Source organism: Haliaeetus leucocephalus, unplaced genomic scaffold (genome assembly GCF_000737465.1).
Source record: "Haliaeetus leucocephalus isolate CR32 unplaced genomic scaffold, Haliaeetus_leucocephalus-4.0 Scaffold871, whole genome shotgun sequence".
Classification (NCBI taxonomy): domain Eukaryota; kingdom Metazoa; phylum Chordata; class Aves; order Accipitriformes; family Accipitridae; genus Haliaeetus; species Haliaeetus leucocephalus.
In genome coordinates, this window is record NW_010973307.1 from 4,509,626 (window position 1) to 4,529,837 (window position 20,212).

The window sequence follows — 20,212 nt, forward strand, 5'->3', positions numbered from 1 at the left end:
GGCGGGCACCCACCGCCGGTTGTGCCGGTACCGGTGCGTCCCGGTGCGTCTCCGCCTTCCGTAACCCTCTCGGTGCCGGCTGCCGGACGGCTCTGCTGGGGATGGGGATGATGGGGAACGAGGGCCAGCGGCAGGTTCCCGGGTGGGTTTGCTTCCACTCGTGGTCCTCCCTCGGCCCCAGTGCTGCTTTTCTGCTCCCCAGTCCATCCTCCTCGTCCTATCCCCCGCCCCCGGCAGCTCACAGACTCCGCAGCCCCCCGCGGCTGCACCCCACGTATCTCGAACCCGCTGCCTACAGCCTCGCTGGGTGCTGGGGACCCCAACCCCAGGGGGTGAGCAGGGTGCTGGGCCATATGCACCCATACAACCCGCCAGCCTGTCCTTTGCCCGGCTCTGGTCGCCCCACAGCCCTCTCCGGGGTCACAGCCACCTCCCCACAGCCCCAGAGGGGAGCAGAGAAACCCGATGTGTCCCCACTGCACGCCCCCCTTCATCTAGGCTGCCCAAATCACCCCCCCGCAACCTGACCCAGACCCCACTGAAACCTCTTCAGAAAGTTCCGCCTCCTCTTCCCCATGTTTCAGCCGCCACCTGCACCCCTGGATCTGGAAAACCGGCTGCATTTCAGTTATCATCAGGGAGATGCCCTCAATCAGCCCCGGATCACGCTGCAAGGAGCCCTCCCCGATACCCGGGAGAACCACACTCAGCCCCATCGAGCCGTTGCATGGCCAGAGGCACTATGCTCCCGTGCATCCTCGCCCAGCAGCTCTAACGAGAGGCCACCCCAACTGCTTTGCCAGGGAAGTAATTGCTGCTGTGCAGTAATTAATATCAAACTGAGAGCACCAAAGCCACAGCTCCCCAGAGGTTCCAGGCATGCTCAGGGTTATTCCTGTCCTGCTGCAGCTGAAGAGGAGCACAAGCGAGCAGGGTGCAGGCAGGGGCTTGGGCTGCCCAGCCTTCTCCATGCCTTGGCCAGCACAGGAGAAGCAGCCCTGGCCACTCACAGTGGGACATGTCCCACAGGGCCTGGCACAAGGAGCCCAGGCCAACCCATCCCAGGTTGGCCACGGGCAGGGCACGCTGGATGGGCCCTGGTTGGGAAGATTAACTGGTCTGAAGACCAGCAAAACTTGCCTGAAGACCAGCAAGAGAACCCAGCACTGGTTCGTGAAGCAGGATGAGTGTAGCCTCGTCTCAGGGGAGGGTTCGTTCCCCGGGCCCTGCCTGGGCACGTTACAGGGTGTACGAGCCTGGAGCAGCAGCAAGGAGCAGACCGTGGCTGTTGGGCACACGGCCAGACCAGAAATCCTCATGTCCTCCCTGCCTGCCAACTCCACCAAGCGCAAGCAGGCAGGCAGAGGGCAGGCAGGCAGGGCAGTGCCTCTGGGCACATCGAGGGAGGCTTTCCGTTCCCAGAGATCTTCAGAGATGGCTCCTGGCTGCACTTTTGGATGCTGAATGGGAAGTCCCTTCGTTTGGGATTCAGATGCTGGTGCCTTCGTTGCAGGATGGACGCTTCAGCAGCAGGATTCACTCTTCACATGAGGCGGGAGGATGTGGGACTCACAGGCCAGAGACGCAGCCTGGATGGTGGCAGCCTTGCTGGAGGGATCTGGAGCTTGGGGTTCTGATGGAGATGGTGTGGAGGAAGCACACTACTGGGGCTGTTGGTGCGGAGGTGTGCGTGCATGGAGCAAGGAAGGAGCTGCCCCTCTGCCTCTGGGTCCCCTGGCCAGAGCCAGGCTCCACCGCAGCTGGGTGCATCCCACATCATGTCCCCGTGGGACTCCCAGGGCTGCACTGATCCCTTACCCAGCTCCCACTCCTGCAGAGTTGATTCACAACCTCCATCATCACCCTCGAGGGCAGCTCTTCACTGCCAGCCTCGGCCAGACCCAGCTGGGGAGGAGAGAAATGAGTCAAAGGGCAATTAAACATTAACAGCAGGCAGTCGCCGCGGGAGGACAGCTCACAGGGCTTCCTTTGTTCCAAAGGGGGGTTTAATTTATAAAAATAACACAACTCAGAAGGTCACTGGCATCGCTAGACGTGACATGCGTGTGTAATCATCTCCAAACATCCGGTCAGCTTTGTAAACAGACAGAAGAAACCCCAAGACTGGTGGCCAGAATCACCTGAGGAGCAAACAGGAGGGACCATGCATGGCACAATAGCCTGGAGAGCCCCTGAGCAGCAGGAACCGAGGACGCCTTTAAACCACTCCAGGCACTGAGATCACACCCTCAAAGTGAAGTGCACCATTCAGCAACAGGATTATTTACCCACCTCAATGGAAAAAAAATACAGAGAAATAGGTTTGAAGCCAGAATTAAGTGGTTTCCTCCACTAGACAAGTGGAGAGGTTTCCAGTGAACTCCATAGCGTTTTAAAATGTGTGGAACGAGACCCCATCAGTGTAACACCACAGCTCCAATGCCTGCCCTGCTGATCTCCCCCAGCCCAGCTTTTTATACATCTGGGAGAGGAAAAATGGAGCTATTTTTAACATTAACCTTTTGTAGCAATGTCTCCCCTTGGTTATTTCTACACTGGAGGATCAAAAAGTGCTTCCCTGCAGGACAGCTTATTTTGCCTTCCCAGCAACCCAGCACCAGAAACCAGAGCAAGAGCAAAATGATACTGGCTTTAAAGTCCCTTAATGCTTGCTGCCAAAAAGGGGTAGGGGGGAATCCACTGTTGATTTATGATATATTTTGAAGGTGAAACATAGAAAAGCTGCCTTGAAGTGAAAAAAAAATATTGCACTGACCACAAGAGAAAACACTTTTGAACAGGATACCTGTAGGGTGGGGTAAGGACACATAGGCACACACTCAGTGGCTTTCATTTTGTAGCTTAGCATCCTGACCTTCCCTGCCAAGCTCATACAGCAGCAAGAAAATAAAACTGGGTCCTGACAAAATGATGGGAGCCCAAGGAATCTCCCATTTACTCTCCCGTAAGAGCTTGGCAGCCATCATGGCTCTGACCTCCCTCAGGAACACAACAGCCAGATCTTAAGCCTCTACAAGCACTTGTTGGGGTGACCAGCAATGCTCCCCTCTAAATCAACAAGATTATTCAAACAGCAGCCGTGACTAGGAGGGAGCAACCCACACCCACCTGCTGATCCGCAATCCATAACACAACCAGCAAAGCAGGGCAATGCATTGCTGCTGGGAGAAGAGGGCTGGGGGAGAACGTGCCCCCTCCACCGCTCACCTCACCGGAGAGTGCCGTGGAGCCAAGCGAGCAGGCAGATCGCAGGCACCCACGCAGCTCTGTGGTGTGGATGAAGCTCGGGAGGCGAAGCTGGCTGAGGGGAGGAAGGGCAGAGCTCACAGGCAGCCATGCTGTGGGCTGAATTGCTTCCTCCTTGGTTCAACACCCTCCTCCTGCCTGCAAATAGCTAGGGCCACCCACACCAGAGGACAGTCCCTCACAGCAGCACCTACCCAGAGCTCACCAGCATGGTGCAAGCAGAGGGCTGGGAGAGGGAGCGCGTGGCTTGAGGGACTGCAGCCTCAGGGGCTCTTCCCAATGAGTTTAGCTCAGGGAGATGGAAGGAGGTGGTGGCAGGAGACTCTGTGCTGTGATGAGTAGGTGGGTGCCTCAGGAAGAGCCCTTGTCCTGCCAAAGGGACCATTCTTGGCACCACGACAGCTTGGGGAGGAAGGGGAAAAGGACACCCTTGGAGCTAGTTTCTCCCTGCAGTACCAGAGGAGGTTTCCTCAAGCAACCCACCCTTCTCCTCACTGCCAAAAGCAGCATCCTTGGGTGTCAGCTGGAAGGAGCCAGCGTTGCCCGGGATGCTGAACCACCCCGGTGCTCAGCAGTGCCTGTGCAGCTTTCAGCACGGGCAGCCTTGCGGAAGTGGTTCTAGGATAACCCAGGACTGACAACCCCTCACTCCTTCTGGGCATCCTCCACCCATGACACCAATGCTTTCAGGCACAGTAGCTTTCGGGTCAGATCTTGCTCTGCCCTCGCTGCATCCACAGGTTAGAGCCACGCAGCCAAGCCCCTCCACAGCTGGTAACTCCCAGGAGGTATAACACAGCCGGGAAGCTGGGGACCTCACTGCTTTCAGCACTTGCACCAACCATGGATGAAGGGGAGGGCTCTGGGGTCCCCCTCTCCCCTCCTCAGCACTCTGCCCCCTTTCCAGCACACGGCAAGCACACTATGGTCAGATGCAGTCCTGCTCCCGCAGCCAGTGCTGGGAGCATCTGTGTCCATGCCAGCAGTAAGCGTGAGGAGGAGAGGGGTGCCCCACAGCTGTACAGCTGCCTGGGAGCTAGCTGGGAAGAGGGGAAGGTTTCCAGCTCTGAGTGCCTCTGTTTCCTACTTGATGTTTTTTAGAAGCGCAGTCCGGGCGTTCACCACTGCTTTGAAGGCGTCCTCGCTGCCGGGAGCCACACACTTATCAGGGTGGAGCAGTACAGCCAGCTTCCGATAGGCTTTGTTCACTTCGTCCCTAGAAGACACAAGAGTGAGGGGACCCACGCAACGCACAGCCCAGCTCAGCCTTGCCACGTTGGCACAGCACAGCAGGGCCAGGAGCTCTCCCTGTCCTCAAGGGCCCTGTGTAGACACTTTCGAACCCTTCCCTCACTGGCACTAAGGACCTCCAGGCTTTGGAAGTGATGCTATAGAGAAAGAGCTGCAGAAAAGCACACAGGGCACTTCTTGGTGTGTCACGAGCAGATGAGGGGGAGATCCCCTCTCCTGGGGCAGATACACCCTCTCCACCACAGGACTGTGCCAGCACGAATGCTCCCACCATGCCAGACACGTGCCTGTGACACGTGCCTTGGTGTGCTGAGTCTCTGGCACCACAAGAACAGAAAGCTGGGAGACAGCGTGGGGGCACATGCACCCTGACTCAGCTTCGCATCAAACCGCCTACGCACTCCGGGCGAAGGCATTGCACATCACTTCAGCCCTTTAAGCCCTGGGTGTCTGGTCTAAGGCAGACATCTCGGCTCCAGCTGCAGGCTGTGGAGAGAGGGGGGCACCTCCTGAGGGAGGTGAGTCCATCCGTGCTGGTGACCACAGCACAAACTGCCCTGCAGAGCTGCTGATCTCCCTCTGTGGATGAGAGGGGGCTGGGGGAGGGGTTAGACTCAGCACCTACATTTCAGAGCGCCAACGGGAGGACGTTCGAGTCCCAAATCTTATATGTTTTCCAGAAATCCACTCTCCAGCCCCTCCATAAGGAGTACACAAGGGTAGTCCTTGTGTTTCAGAGAGAAGAAAGCAAGGCATAGCTCTGAGAGCTTGTTTTAGTTGCCCAAGTCATACAGCAGAACTGGGAGATTCAATATCCAACCCCTTACACAGGCAATGACCAATTTCACCTGGCCAGAGGTCCTCCAAGGAAGACAAGAGAAAGCTTGTCTTGTGGGAGTACCGTTTCCAGGTGGAAGAGCTCTAACATCAGTCCCTTTTTGATAATGTGGGCAGCAGCCTTACAGCAGCCCGAAAGCTTCTCCAGACCTGGAGGGCAAGGAAAGTAAAGCTGGAGCTGCTCCAAGTGCATCTGGCAAGTGCGTGACCAGAGACGGCTCAGCCTGGAGGCAGGATGCAAGGCCGGGCAGCTGGCAGGGCTGAAATTCTCATGTTCAACATTCCCCCCTTGTCTCCAGCCTGGCTTGTCTGTTAAAAGGGGAAATTTGGTGCTCAGGACTGAGGGTTTCTTTTCTACTGCCTCAATTTTGTGGCTAGATACTTGTGCCCAGCTGCTATATAAACCAAGGTGAGCTTATCAGCAGGCAGGTCACTAAGAGACCATAGATGCAACCAGCCTGCCGGGTCAGACAGATTACAGACAGCCAGGCAAATGCTGAAGTCTCCCTCACCTTGTGGCTCCAGGTTTGACCCCCAGCATGTCCCAGCTGTCCTTGCTGTTGCGGATCCTGCGAATGGCATCTGCTTGCTCTTTGGTGAAGCCGACCCCCATGCTGGAAGGAGGGCGTTTCCCGCCGTTGTCACAGAGGTCGATGATGGCGGAGTAGAAAGTCTACAGACACAGGGAGGAGTTAGCAGGAAGGAACGGTCCCCAGAGGTGGTAGCAGTGCATAGGAGACCCCACTGCCCTCGCTGGCTGCGGGCTCATGCTCCGAAGCACGGCAGAGCATTTGCACAACTGCTGAATGTTCACCCGCCATGGCCATGGGGGACTGAGATACCCCAGTCTGGGGGAATCCGGTCCCTGCAAGGACCACAGGACAGACTGAGAAGGCCAGGCCCCACATTTATCTAAAACCCACTTCAGCTCAGTGCTAGACCTGAAAAGGTGACACGGGCATCTCTGCATCATGTTCCCAGTGCAGCAAGAGGGATCATCAGCTTTGAGCAATGCAATGCTAGGGCCAGGTCAGGACTGGGAGGACCCACACTGAACCTCAGCTAAACAGCTATGGCTTTCTCAGGGTGGCATTTCACTGGGAAGACACCTCTGGGGCAGAGAGTCAACAGGTTTTGTGGGATCCAGGCAGTTCAGGAGAGATTCTGCCATCAAATCCTGGCTCAGTGTGGTGTCTGTGCCCTCGCCACCTTCATTCTGCCTCACCTGAAACATCTCGTTGATTCCTTCTCCTGTTTGTGCCGATGTCTCAAAGTAAAGAAAGCCCCGGCTCTCTGCCCAGAGCCGCCCCTCGCTTTCATCCACGCTGCGGTGCTTGGTGCAGTCGATCTAGACCGGGAGAAAAGGCAGAGATCGGAGCTCAGCCAGGGTCTGCAGCAGCAGCTGGAGGAACACAGCTCCAAGGCTGATCACCTAACAGCGGGTAAGGGGCCTGTCTGGTTGGAGAGGCTGTTTGCTTATCCTGAAGGGATGGAGACAGTATGGAAAGAAAGCACAGAAAGTTCAAGTGAAAAGGCCTTTGAGAGTTTATCTAGTCCAGAGACAATGTCACCACTACTTGATACCTTCCTGACTGACATGTGGCCACCACATTCTCAAAACCCCATTGAAATGTGGTCTCCGGCATTCCTCACATACACGCCTGGCTCTTACAAAGTCTTCCCTACAACCTAACAACACTTCCCTTGCTGCAGCTGGAGCTAGACAGCTTGGGCTCAAGCTGGGAACACAACGAGCCCTGAGGGCCAGAGATCAGGACCGCACCACAGCCTGACTCCTCATCACAGCCAACCTTGTTTGCACAGACAACGAAGACAATGTTCTCCATGTTCCCATGGGGGCCCAGCTCCTGCTTCATCTCAGCCAGCCATGCGTCCAGCGCATCGAAAGACTCCTTTTGTCCAACATCATAGACCAGGATGACCCCCTGCGTGTCCTTGTAAAACTCGTTCCTCACCTGCGGGGACAAAGGCAGGACACTGGCATCAGTGACAGCCAGGCTGAGAGCATGCAGCCCAGCAGATTTCGGGGATCACCATTTACCTAGCACCTATTAGATTCTGTGATTAAAATCTTATCTCCACACAACCAGAAGATCAGAGAAAAAGGACAGATAGAGGAATCCAAATAATACCCTCATTGTGCTGCCAGAGGAGAGCGATCAGCCCATAAAATACTCACCTACACACAAAAGAGTACAGACGCACAATGGCAGACAAGGCGTCAGACCAACTCCTAGGGAGACTGGAAAGTCTGGGAATCAACCAAGACACCCGTGTGGGTCCCTGGGCATGAGGCAGCAGGGGAGAGAGAGGATTCAGGGTTAGTCACTGGTCAGACTGCATGTCTAAGCCCAGCTACTGGAGGGATCCACAGGATGTTCATCTGTGCGTGTGGGTGTGCATAAGGGGGTCTGTACCAGCAGCTGGAGCAGGGCTCAGCCTCTGGGGCTTGTATGCCCAGTGCCAGCAACTGGGGAGACCGAGGATCCCCAGGACAGCTGCTGGATGAAGGCCTAAGGTCAGCTACAGGACAGATATTGGAATAGAACAGACTGTCTCCATTGGAATGGACCTACAACAATCATCTAGTCCAACTGCCTGACCACTTCAGGGCTGACCAGAAGTTAAAACATGTTATTAAGGGCATTGTCCAAATGTCTGAATCTCCTCTGGCGCAGCTTTGAACCATTCCCACGTGTCCTGTCACTGGATACCAGGGAGAAGAGATCGGCACCTTCCTCTCCACTTCCCCTCCTCAGGAAGCTGCAGAGAGCAATGAGGTCTCCCCTCACCCTCCTTTTCTCCAAACCAGACCAATCCAGAGTCCTCAGCTGCCCCTCATAGGACATTCCTTCAAGCCCTTTCACCAGCTTTGTTGCCCTTCTCTGGACACATTCAAGGACCTTCACATCCCTCTTCAATTGTGGGGCCCAGAACTGCACATAGTACTCAAGATGAGGCCACACCAACACTGAATACAGATGGATAATCCCCTCTTTTTATCAGCTGGTCATGCTGTGTTTGATGCCCCCCAGGCTGCGGTTTGCCCTCTTGGATGTCAGGGCACACTGCTGACTCATACTGAGCCTGCTGTTGACCAGCACCTCCAGATCCCTTTCTGCAGGGCTGCTCTCCAGCCACTCCTCTCCCAGTTTATACTTGTGCCTGGCAGGGGTTTTTGTTTTTATTTTTCCCTGTTTACTTATATTTTAGTATAAAACCAATTATGCATTGGAGACTTACTACACAAGTATTAAATGCTGAAAATACAAAACCAAACAAAGCAGCAAAGCAGCATCAGTTTTCTGTCTTGTTGCTCTTCAATAAATATTTGCCACATATTTATTCACCAAACAGACAGTTTAAGCCCATTACACTTTCCAAGGACTCTGAGTCTTTCTCTCCTCCATTGTCTCTCATATGGACTGGCCATGGCATAGCCAGAAAGTCAATACATGTGAGCAGCTCATACATCTGCAAGCGACGACTGTGCTACAGAGAAAGACCTCTACTGACCACATCTGCATCAGAAGAGTCTTTACAGTCTTCTGTCCCTCAATTTCTTTATGCTGTCAGCTCTGCCCTCCAATCTCCCTGCTTCCTGCTGTATTCCAGGCTATTCTTAATTAATTACATTTCACTGGTTACTTGTACTGTATAAGGACTTACAAACCCAAGTCAAGGCTTATAGTTCTACACACAGAGACAAATAACATAGAAATCCTTGTTGTGCCCCAAACTTCAGAGCATGGAACAAGCAAATGCTGAGAACACAAGGGAGGAATGGGAGGCTTATGAGCAACCAGATAAATAACAGTCAAAAGCCAGGCAGTCACCTGGCCAGTATAAACCATTACATTCCTCGTTGTTGTCTCACTCTTTTGCCCTCCCTCATTTTCACTATTTTATGTCATGTTAGTATTTATCATGTTATAAGCTGCTCTTTCCTAACATTCTATATACTTTTATTAGTCACAGGATGACACTTTGCCAAGCATCAACAGTGTATTTATAATTACGAATTAGTATGCATTACACTGTTAATAGGATTATACTGGATAAACATTTAATGTTCCTTTCTTCCACTTGTGGGCCCACTTTATTACTTTGTTTATAATTTAAAATAAACGTGATTAGCAATGAGCACTATCATTTCTTTGTGCCAGCTCCCCAAAACGGAAGTTGTAGTCTACGTGTTCAATCCTAAAGTTTTATCCTGCAAGCTCCTTTTAGTAAACAGTACTGTTTATTACTCGTGTAGCAAATAATTTTAGGATAGGATAGGATATTTCCGTTGCAAAGGACCTACAACCATCATCTAGTCCAACTGTAAGTGTTTTACAGCACTTTGGTCATGGATTAGGATGCCAGTATGCTACAAATGCCCAGGGTAAGCTCCGAAGATCTCCCAATCTGAGTAAATTTAACCTCAAGATGGGCAGATTCATAAGCACAAGGAGCCACTTTGAAATAGGGTTAGCAATACGAGTGGTAGCACAGCCAAACCTTACACTCATGGCTTATGAGAAAGTTGTTGGATTATTCTTTCTATCAGAGTTGTTTGTGGCTTTATAGCTTCTAGTCTTAATAACTATGGTTCCCTTCTCCTGATCAGCCAGAGAGACCACGATGAGGCCACTGGTGCTGTTTGCGCCATCACTGGCTGTTTCTATCTGTGTTGATTTGCACAGCCAGCCATGTGTATACGTATATATGTCTTGTATAGGTGTGCCTATGTGTGCCTACTGGGGATATGCACTCAGTCTCACTACTGTTTGGACCTCGGAGTACGCAGCTGTGGCAGCCTCACCTCCATCAGGCTCCTGGATTCGGCAGCCCCTAGCAGCAGGGAATCACCACTGACAGAGAGGCAGCAGGGGTTTCCAGTGCTGGCCTGCATTAGGTGTCAATGGCAGGAAAGAAGGGAGAGCATTGTAGCAGAGGAAGCTCCTAAGAAATGTACTTTCAAGTTTCCCACCCCCAAACCCAATTTCAGGCACATCTGAGGAAAGCTGATGGGTGCTGAACGCTTCTGAGATGGGCTGACTGAGGGCAGCCCTGCGGTGTGCTGCCCGGACCCAGGTCTGCCTTACCTCATAGAAGAATGGGTGCCCCGCCATGTCAAAGATGTTCACCTTGATCTCTCGGTCTCTGACCTGCACTCTGAAAGAGAAGTAGGAAACACTTGAGAAGGCTCTAGCTCAGCCGTTGCACAGGTTGTGCCCCAGCCAGCCCTCTGCAGAGACGGAGTTGGGTGATCGGGGACAGAAAAATCAGTAAGAAGTTCTGAGTGCCGGGGTTTAATCACCAGAAAACTGCCCCTACAGCCAGTCAGACAAGGACACCACCAGCTCTGGATGTAACATGGTAATGGGGAGCTACGCTACCAGAGGAAGGCAGATTATGCAGATTACCTTATTATTAAAGCAAAAGTGCAGATTATGCTGTGGAAACTAAGCAGCCTTGGCAGAGCCAAGCGTGTCTGGTTCAGAGCTGTGTGGTCACTCAGGAGTTGCAGGAGGTGGGACAGCCCCACTGCACGTTGCCTTTGCCCCTGTGGAGACCAGTGCTGCCCACAGCAGACACCTTGCCCAGGCCCTGGCAGACCCATGCCTGCTGTCTGCGACCACCCAGCTCATCCCACTCTCCCGGCACCTGTGGCTCCTCACCATGAAGGTGCTTACTTTGTGACGCCGTAGTCAATACCAATAGTCGCCAGGTATTTGGGAACAAACCTCTTCTCACAATAACGCTTTATAATGCAGCTCTGGGAGAAAGGAAAAGGGAGTCTCAGCAGGATGGCACCATACACCATAATATTCATGTTAACAGGGAATTCACTGACAGCCCCCAGCCAGCTGGATGTCTGCAGAGACATCAACTCTGCCCTAAGTCCCTAAACTAGCTAATTAACCCACAACCAAAGGATCAACCTTTACCAGGAACAGTTTTCTTCCTGCAAAGGAAGGAAAACCGAGGATCCCAGCCCCCGGGTGACAGCTATTCCTTACCTGTTTGGAGATAGGAGTGCCAAGAAACTGATTTATTCCCCTATAGAAAACATCCAGCCTGGAGGAGCTGTGTGTTCAGGGGCCTGGGGGCAGTCAGCTCCCCAAAAGCCATGAAGAATATTTTGGCAGCCCAAGCAGGCAGCATGAGAAGGACATTCAGGGTCACACTAGGTCCCTCCAGCCCCAATTCTGCCACTGACTGGCAGAGATACTGTTTAGAGAGAGCAGGGGAGTCAACTGCTATCAGCCATCAAAAGATAAATGCCATAAGGATAAATGTCACCTGCCACCTCTTTGCTCACTCACTCTGTCCTGCAAGATCCTTCTGGATTTTCTTACTATAAAGTGAGGCATTTGTCTGCCCGCAAGGGAACCCTTGTGCTGTCAGCAGTTTAACAGGACTACATTTATTCAGCAGACAAAAAAAGGGCAGCACTTCAGATCAGAACCTGGCTGGAAGAAGTATTAACATCCCAAAGAAGACCTGTGTCGTTCACCACAGCAGGAGGAAGGGGGGCTGCTAAGGAAACCCTGACTAAAGCCAAACTGGGGAGGGGTGGGATTCCCCCAGCAGCCTCCGACTGCCCTCCAGGAAGGCACTAAGGGCTGGATCCTCACTTTCTACCCTCAGGCGCTGCACGACGGTATCTGCGGCCGGAACACGGTAACGCGGGCTCCCTCTGCAGGAAGCGGACACGGGAACGGGTGTTCCTCAGCAGCCGGGTCACGGAGGGACCCACCCCACAGAGAGGCGGGGGACGCTCTGGGGCCAGGCGGGCCCTTGGGGCAAGCCCCGACCGGGACCGCGGGCCGGGCCCTGACCACCGGCCACCCGTGCCGGGGCGGAGAGCCACGGTGAGCCCCGCACCGGGCCTGCACCGGGGGGCGGCGGGTACGGAGGAGCCCGGGCGCGGAGGAGGCCGCTGACAGCAAAGACCGCGGGCGCCGCCATGACACCCGCCGCCCGCTACGCGCGGAAGCGTTACAGCCCCGCCCCTCCCCGTAGGCCCCGCCCCTTGCCACGCAGCCAATAAAACCCGGCGTTACGGCGCGCGGCCCCACCCCCGAAGCTGTCAATCCTCCACTCGCTCCAACCTCCAGCCTCGCACCGCACGGCGCGGCCTGCCCCTGATTGGCTTCCGCCGGCCGGCACAGCCACCAATCCGCGGCCTCTCTAGCAACGCGGCCGCCTGCACCCGGCTTCCCATTGGATAGCTGGCCTGCCCGCCACCGCCCGCCCGCCAATCGCAGCGCCTCACCTTGCCCACCTCCGCGTTGCCCATGGAGATGACTTTAATCCGTAGCGATTTGCGCGTCTCCTTCCGCTTCGGCGGATTCGCCTCCATGGCGGGCCGGGGCGGCGGGGACCGGGCCGGGCCCGGTTGGGGCGGCGGAAGGAAGGCGGGAGGGAGGGAGGGAGGGAGCGCGGCGGGCCCGGGACCGCCTCACCGCCCTGCGCCTCAGCTCTCGCGAGACTTCCGCCAGTTTCCCCCCCCTTTTTACCCCAGCCCGAAGTTGTCGCGAGATTTGGCGAGAACGTTGGGGCGCGCCGCTGTGCCAGCAGCCGTTCCCGTCCTGCAGGGGGCGGCAGTGAGGCGCGGTGGGCACGGAAAGGACCCGGGTTCGGGTCCCCTGCCCGCCATCTCTGCCCTGCCTGCCCTGCCTGCACTGCCCTGGTTGTCGGCAGCGAGGTGCCGTAGTGAAGCGACAGACCCGGCCCCGGGTCCCCTGGCCTCCCCAAGGGGAGCAGGGGTGAAGCAGCAGCCCTCCCACCTGCGGCACAGCCTGCCCTCCGCCCCTGCTCTCAGCAGCATGTCCCCTGCCCTGTCCCAGCACCTCCAGGGGTCCGAAAGCGGCCGCACCGCGTAGCATCGTGTTGTCCTGGGTGCTCCCGGGCCGTCCCGCTGCCCTCACGGGCCGAGCGGTGAGGGTTGGGGTGGCCCTGGAGAGCTCCAGGTAGAGGAGTTGGGGGTTACATCTCCTGTGTGTGTCCCCCCCCAGACTTGCTGCATGGCCATGGGGAGGTGTTGCCTGCTCTCTTGCTTCAGCTGGGTCCTTGTGGGATCGAGAATAGGCTGGGTTGGGTGGGATGCAGCTCACAGCCTTTCTGGGGGGGGGGTAGGATGGAAGATATCGGTTCGGTCTTGATCAGGAGCTGTTGGGTTTGGTGTTGACTCGGTTCTTGGTGGGGGGGAGGAATGGGCCCTCCCTGAGGATGGAGCCCTCATGAAAGAGGGGACGATGTTGCTGGTGGCCTTAGGTGACACCAGAGCTGGCAGCGGCCCCGTGGCACCCCGGGACACGGCCCACGGGGTCTGAGCGGAGGGGGCCATCCCTGGGGCAGGGCCATCCACGGGGACCCTGGTTGTAAATCATGTCCTTGTTTGCTCCTTGTAGTCCAGCAAGATCCTGTCAAGAAGGGGAACTTTTGCATCCATGCCTCGAAGAAAAGGTACGGGGGGGGACACACACGGCTCGGAGGGGGTTGAGGTCCTCTTCCCAGGGGGGTCATGGCCGCCTCTTGGCAAGGAGATCCCCAGGCAGGGCCCACATCATTTGAGCATCTCTCGGCTCTTGGGGGACTTTGCCATCAGGATAAAGATGGACCCAGGAGAGGGTTTCCTCAGTGGAGATGCCCTAAGCTTAGGGATCCTGTGACACCCCCCCACTGCCACATCTTGCTGGGAGCATGCGTCTGGCTGGCGAGAAGCCCGGTCTGGAAGTGGGGGTGGCAGAAGTGGGTGCTGGGGGTCGTTAGTGTGTGCTATGGACCAGGGATGCTGGCTGTTGTGTCCCCTCTTCTGGCTTCCTCCTGGCTGGCCACGAGAAGCTGCTTTTTTGACAGGTCTGTTGTGGGCTGTTTGGGATCTTCTGCCTCATTATCTGGTCTCATAAATCTTTGCCAAAAGAGTCCTGCCACTATCCATCTCTGGGTGTTTTATGGCTCCAGCTCTGTTCTTCATCTTCACGTCACCTTATCTTTAGCTTTGTTATCTTCGGTTTGTTCTTCATCTTCCCGCTGTCTGGCTGCTTGATGAAACCAGGCACAGATCTCTATGCCAGTGTAAGCTGATTCCTTTAACTGTCCCTCCGCTGGTCCTATGCATCCATGTACAGTCATTCCTGATCATATGGGTGTTATTGTTTCTTACAAATCTGTCTGGCAGCTGATTTGGTGAATTCAGCCCTTCCTCCTTGAGATGCCAGTGGGGACATCTCTGGGCAGTTCCTCGCCTTGGTCCAGGGCACTGTCCCCTCTCCCAAGCTATCAGGGACCCTACTGCTCAGTAGCAGCATAGGAATGGGCTTATAATTCCCACTGCCAGGCAGGAGGCAAGCGCTGCGCTGCCCCGCCCCGATCCCAGCGGATTGACAGAGATGAAGTTGGGGATTTCCTTGGGCATTTCATCCTGGGCCAAGCATGTCCTTTAGTTTGTTTGGAAAAGAGGAGAAAAAAAGAAGGTAATTTTTTTTTTTCCTTGTTTTGCTACCAGATATAAAGCCCTCTGTGGGGTTTTCTCTGGGTTGGGAGGAACAGAACCCCTTTGTGCCTGGACAGGAGGACGCGGGAAGTAGCTTAGCAGTGTGCCAACTCCTTACCGAGTTTGGGCAGTGTAAGGGCTTACAGCAGCCCTGTCGACTTATAGGTTCAGGATATGGCAACAGACACCAGACCAGCAGCTTTAGGGATAAACAATTTATCTCTAAATAACAGTACAGCAATAAATACAGATCAGTAGTGCAATTATCCAGGTCATAATGACAGCAAATCCAGTAATTCACTAATACGGGACTAGGCTTAATATCCGGGCATGCAAAGACTTACACGACCATGGGTATCAGGCAGGGAGCAGGGCATGGCTTCTTCTCTGGACAAGCGACTTGGACCAGCCGACCAGGCTTGGGGAATCCCACATTCCCTGATGGGACTGTCCTTTTTAATTGTTGTGTTGTGGAAGCACCATTTGGGCTTGTAAACCCATCATCACATCCCACATCTGCTCCCTTTCCATGCTGGTTCTGTCCTTGGTGTGCACGGGGCCTGGAAATACCTTGTGAGGCAATGCTAGCCTTGCATTTCACCCCTTGTTTGGTGGGAGAAAGGGTTGTCGTCTTGTTGTGGTGGTGTAAGGCCAAGGCCAATGTCGATGCCTCCCACCTCCCTCCCTGGGGGTGTCAGGCATGGAGGGGAGTTTGGTCATGGAGCAATGACGGGTCACATTGAGTTGATACGGTGGTGCACCAAGAAACCGTCAGAATAGTACAGGCCGAAAACCAGGTACTAATATGTGAAGAAGTCACTAAAACAAATAAAAAATTACTCAAAATAAAGATAACAACTGAGGGATGAAGTAAGACGTTGAATATTCCCATAGTGGGGGGGAGACGACCCTAAAGGGCATTCCCACCAGCTACATTTGACTATTTTTTGAGCACGTTCCAGGATTTGTGTGACCTGTGGTGGACAGATATTAACATTTGTTGTGCCTGCTCCCTCCTCTGCTTCAACAGTTGATGTAAGGCTGCATGCTGCAAAAACTCTTCCATTAGAGATTAGGCTTAGGGGGTATAGTTAGTTGACAGTACTTGACAAGCAATAATTGGGGCAGTGTAGTTAAAATCACATCCAGGTAGGGTAGTAAAGTCACACATACACAGATAAAGTATGGTTATACATAGTGTCAATATCTGCAAAAGAATATGAAGATCATGAAGGTACACAGCCGTTCCTGCCACGCACAAGTGTTGTCTCAGCGTGTTTATCGGGGCGTTAGGAAATGATAGGCTCCCCAGGGAAATTAAGGCACGTATCACAGGCTCTAAGGGGATTTCCTGCATGCGCAAACCCCGGTCCTGGCTCAGGGACACAAGCTTCGGTGTCTCCTGATCACCAGCCTTTCATTCCCTGCTGACGCTCCCTTGGGTCACCCTTAAGGCATTTGGTAACGACATGTGGTCACCATGATTTAGATGTTCCCAGCTGTGTCTGTGCTGAGCCTGGGTTGCTCGTGTGGGTGTAGCCAAAGTTTCTGGCTGGCAGAGACTGGATTTTTTGCCTCTGTGGCTGAACTGGCCCTGCCACTGTCACCCTGCTGTGTTTGATGGTCTGGAGCAGCCGTGCATGAGGTGTGCATGTAAAGCTGTGGTGGTGACAACCTTGCACATGTCCCCTGAGTGTCCCTGTGGCCTGCACAGCTTCGCTGGGATTGGGGAAAGAGCCGGTGGTTTTGAGGCGTGAGAGGCAGCGTATGACTCAGTTTCCCCATCCCTGAGCCAGGGTGTTGGTGTGCTGTGTGGGTGGTGTGGGTGGTGGGGTGGTGCAGGGCACAGCACTGTCCCCGGACTTTCTGTTGGGGCAGAATAACCGCGGTTCTCATCTGTGGATGTCTGGACCCAGGAGGTGTTGGGGACGGTCCTGTAGCCCTCGCAGCCCCCAGCACAAGTGCAGGGCCTCCCTGAAGGTCTGCAGGGAGTTTCTCTGCAGCTCTGCAAGGGCTGGGGAGATGGGACAGGATGCCACCGGCAGGAACTTGCCCCAGGTCAGCCCAGAGCATAGGGGAGATGTGGCTCAGGCTCAGGTGACCTGTTGATTTGCCTACAGCATCTTCTGGAGCTGGGGCATCTCAGGCTGATACACCTGGAAACACCAGTGCTACCAGCAGAGAAGGCCACAGGTGGACCCCTTGCAGCTGGAGGGAGGGCAGTGCCTGTTTTTTCGGCAGAGATTCTCCTCTGTCTGCTGCTGCAAGCGATTCATGTGTGGGTAGCATTGCCTTGCACTGTGACAGCGTCCCTTCTTCTGGGTCTTGTCCCTCCTGTGCCACACACGTGCAAGAAATGGATCCTCGTGCAAGAAATGACATGGAGACGTGTGAGAGGTGGTGCATTGCACGTGAGAACTGTCAGGGCACGGGAAGAGCCCGTCCCTGGGCGTCGTGCAATCGACGTGGCGAGTGTTGGTGCCAGAAAGGATGTGGCCGTGTGCGAGCCAGTGCAAACACCCCGAGGCCGAGTGTTGGTGTGCAGGAGCAGCCATGGGGGGCTGGCCCATGAGTCCGGCTCTGTCCCGGCTGCATGGCTGGGGAAGGGATGCACGGCTCGGTGCCGGAGACCCCGCTGCGGTTGCTGCAGCAGCTCCGTGGCCATGGAAACAGCTGCAGGAGAGCGGGGGGATGCGAGGAAGGAGGGAGCAGACGGACCAAGGATGGACCTGTCTGACAAAGGAGGTGGCCAGGGCGAGCAGCTCCTCACCGTCCTCCCGGCATGACTGTCGCAGCTCCGGCTGCCTCCAGGTCGCTGCCTTCCCCCAGCGCCTGCCAGCCAACTCCCTCGGAGCCATCCCGGAGAGGGATCCCCGGGGCTCGGGGCACAGCAGTCCATCTCGGTGTTCCACATGCCCACCCTGCCCGCAGTGCTGAGCTCTGCACAGCGTTTCTGAACCCTGGGCGGGGATGCAGCCGTGTGTTCCGAGAGCATCCCAGGCCCCAAGCGATTCGGCATCCCCACCTTGCCTGCTGGAGAAGTGAGGGGGACTGTACTTTTCTGGAGAGACGTGCTTGGATCCCTCTGGGCAAGGCTGGAGTGCGTTGGGGTCCCCGTTGTGGCGATGACAGGTAGGGGCTGAGGGGCAGCGCTGGTGGTGGGCAGGGTTTAACTCTTCTTCGCCCTTGTCTTGCACCATGAATCAGGAGGAGCCACGTGCCAGAGGTGGCCCGGACCCCCGCCCCGACCTCCGTGGATCTGTCCCGGCCCTGAGCAGGGATGCTCGTGTCCATCCTTGCTCTTTGACGGCATAGATTCTGCCTGGCTTTTCCAGTGGCAACAACTTTTGGGGTTCAAACCAGCCCTACGTGTTTTGGGGGAGGGCTGGGGGGGGCTCAGGGCTTGTCGATGGTGGTGGGGGTTGGTGCTGGTGGCTGAGTGGGGGCTGTCCCCATGTCCCCGAAGTGACTCATTTCCTTGGCCACACCACAGCCCTGTCCCGATGACCACCGCGTCCCTTTGCCGCAAGCCGATGGCCTCGCAAATCCCCATGAGCAAAGGGACGAGGGTTCCTGGGCTGGGGGGATTTGCCACATGTGGCAAATCAGGCTCTTCCCTCATCACCAGGTTTTACTCTGAGGCTTTTAATTCACAACAAAAAGAACTTTACGACTGCTTCTGGGGCTCGACCTGACCAGGCAGGGACGCTCAGGAGCCCTGTCCCTTGGCCTGTGACTGCTGCCATGTCCCCCGTGAAAGCCCTCCAGTCTTCTGGGAACACGGGTCTTTGTGCGGCTGCTCTGCTACCTGGGGAATCAGCAACACAGATTAACTCCCCAAATGTTTTAATTAAAACATAATTTCCCTGCGAGGAGGATCGTGAGGCACCAGCTATTGCCTAATTAGATGATCCAACCCAGGGGCTTTGCCATGCGGGAAGAGACGCAGCAAAAAGCTTGGGGAGGGGGAGATCTGCGGCAGTCCAGTGTCAGCACCTCCCTGGTCCCCTGGCCCTCCCTGGCCAAGGTGCCCTGTCACTTCCAGCCTTGTCCTTGTCCCCAGCCACATCCAGAGCAGCATCTTTGCTTTGCTGGGTCGCTCGTGCTTGTGACAGCATCTGGCACGGGTAGAGCTCAGGCTTTGCAGATGGGTTGGTCTTGCCGTGTGTGGGACACGCTGTGGCTGCAGGGTGGCTGTGGGACATGGCAGGGGCCCCAGGGCATGAGGGGGGTCTGGCACAAAGTCCCCTGTTTCAGCCTGGCCAGCTGGGAAAAGAGGCAGAATGGGTCCAAACGGTGGGAAAAAGGTAAATGTGAAGGAGAAAAGGTTGTGCCCTTGTGACGCTCTGCTGTGCTGGGCATTGCTCTGTAGTATTCTGCAGTGCCAGGCTGCACAGGACCACGCTGTCTTAAGCCATTCAGTGCCATGCTGTGCAGTGCTGTGGTGCGTTGCACATGCCAAACCATGCCAAACTTTCCTGTGCCAGGCTGTGCTGTCTCAGACTGGGCTGCACCGTGATGTGCTGTGCCGTGCCATGAAGTGCCATGCCGTACTATACCATGTTGAACCAGGTTGTGCCGTACTGTGCCTTGCTGCTCTGTACCATGCTGTGCCATGCTGTGCCGTGCCATGCCATGCTGTGCCGTGCCATACCATACTGCGCTATACCCTCCTTTATGCTCTTCTGCGGCCCCATGCCCTGACACCTTCTCATGTCCTGGCCCTGCCCGGCATGCCGGGTGCTCCTGCGCCCTGGGGATGCGGCAGCCTTTCGTGCCACACTCCTCTGGCTCATCCTTGAGTGGATCCCAAAGACTGGGGGCTAAGGCAGCAACCGAGGTGGGAACGCCATCACCTCCACGCACTGGCTTGTGGCTCCCGCTCTCTCTTCCCTGCCTGGGGTGTTGAGAAAGCTGGGACCCCGCATTCCTGTTTGTGCTGCCAAGCGGGAGACGCGGGTTTTGGGAGGTGACAACAGCAACTGCATGGTCGGATGAAGAGTGGGAGGTGATCAGAGCTCACATCCACGACCTGTAGCCGGGCACTGGCGCATTGGGAGCACCGGTGCAGTGCCTGTTGCATGTGTGGCCAGGACCACCAACGATGCCGGAACCCGGACAGGGTGGCTCGCTGCCTCAGTTTCCCCTTTGGCAGCGGGGTGTTGCTGCATTGCTTCAGTGCTGCTAAGGACACTGCAGCAGTAATGGGAAGGAAAGGCACCTTGGGAAGGTGTTTTCCTTATTCCTCACCCCCTCCAAGTGCTCTCAGCCCTTTCCCTGGCATCCCTGTCTCCCCAGGGCAGCTCAAGCCCCCCCAGTCTCGCTCTCCAGCACTTTCTAGAA

The 20,212-nt window shown here is 55.5% G+C and overlaps 1 protein-coding gene across 2 annotated transcripts; it reads right to left on the minus strand.

The window, feature by feature from the left end:
* Window positions 1–2,164: 2,164 nt before the first annotated feature.
* Window positions 2,165–12,733, minus strand: DNAJC27 (DnaJ (Hsp40) homolog, subfamily C, member 27). 2 transcript variants are annotated; one of them, XM_010583175.1, is made up of 8 exons: window positions 12,647–12,733; window positions 11,061–11,143; window positions 10,470–10,539; window positions 7,167–7,331; window positions 6,581–6,703; window positions 5,868–6,028; window positions 4,355–4,483; window positions 2,165–2,292 (listed from the first exon to the last, which is right to left on the minus strand). In XM_010583175.1, the coding sequence occupies exons 1-8, from the start codon at window positions 12,731–12,733 to the stop codon at window positions 2,250–2,252; spliced, it is 861 nt and encodes a 286-aa protein (XP_010581477.1). In that variant the 3' UTR covers window positions 2,165–2,249. The 2 variants fall into 2 exon arrangements, with proteins under 2 accessions (XP_010581477.1, XP_010581478.1); XM_010583176.1 differs by having other exon boundaries at window positions 2,165–4,483.
* Between the last annotated feature and the right edge of the window lie 7,479 nt (window positions 12,734–20,212).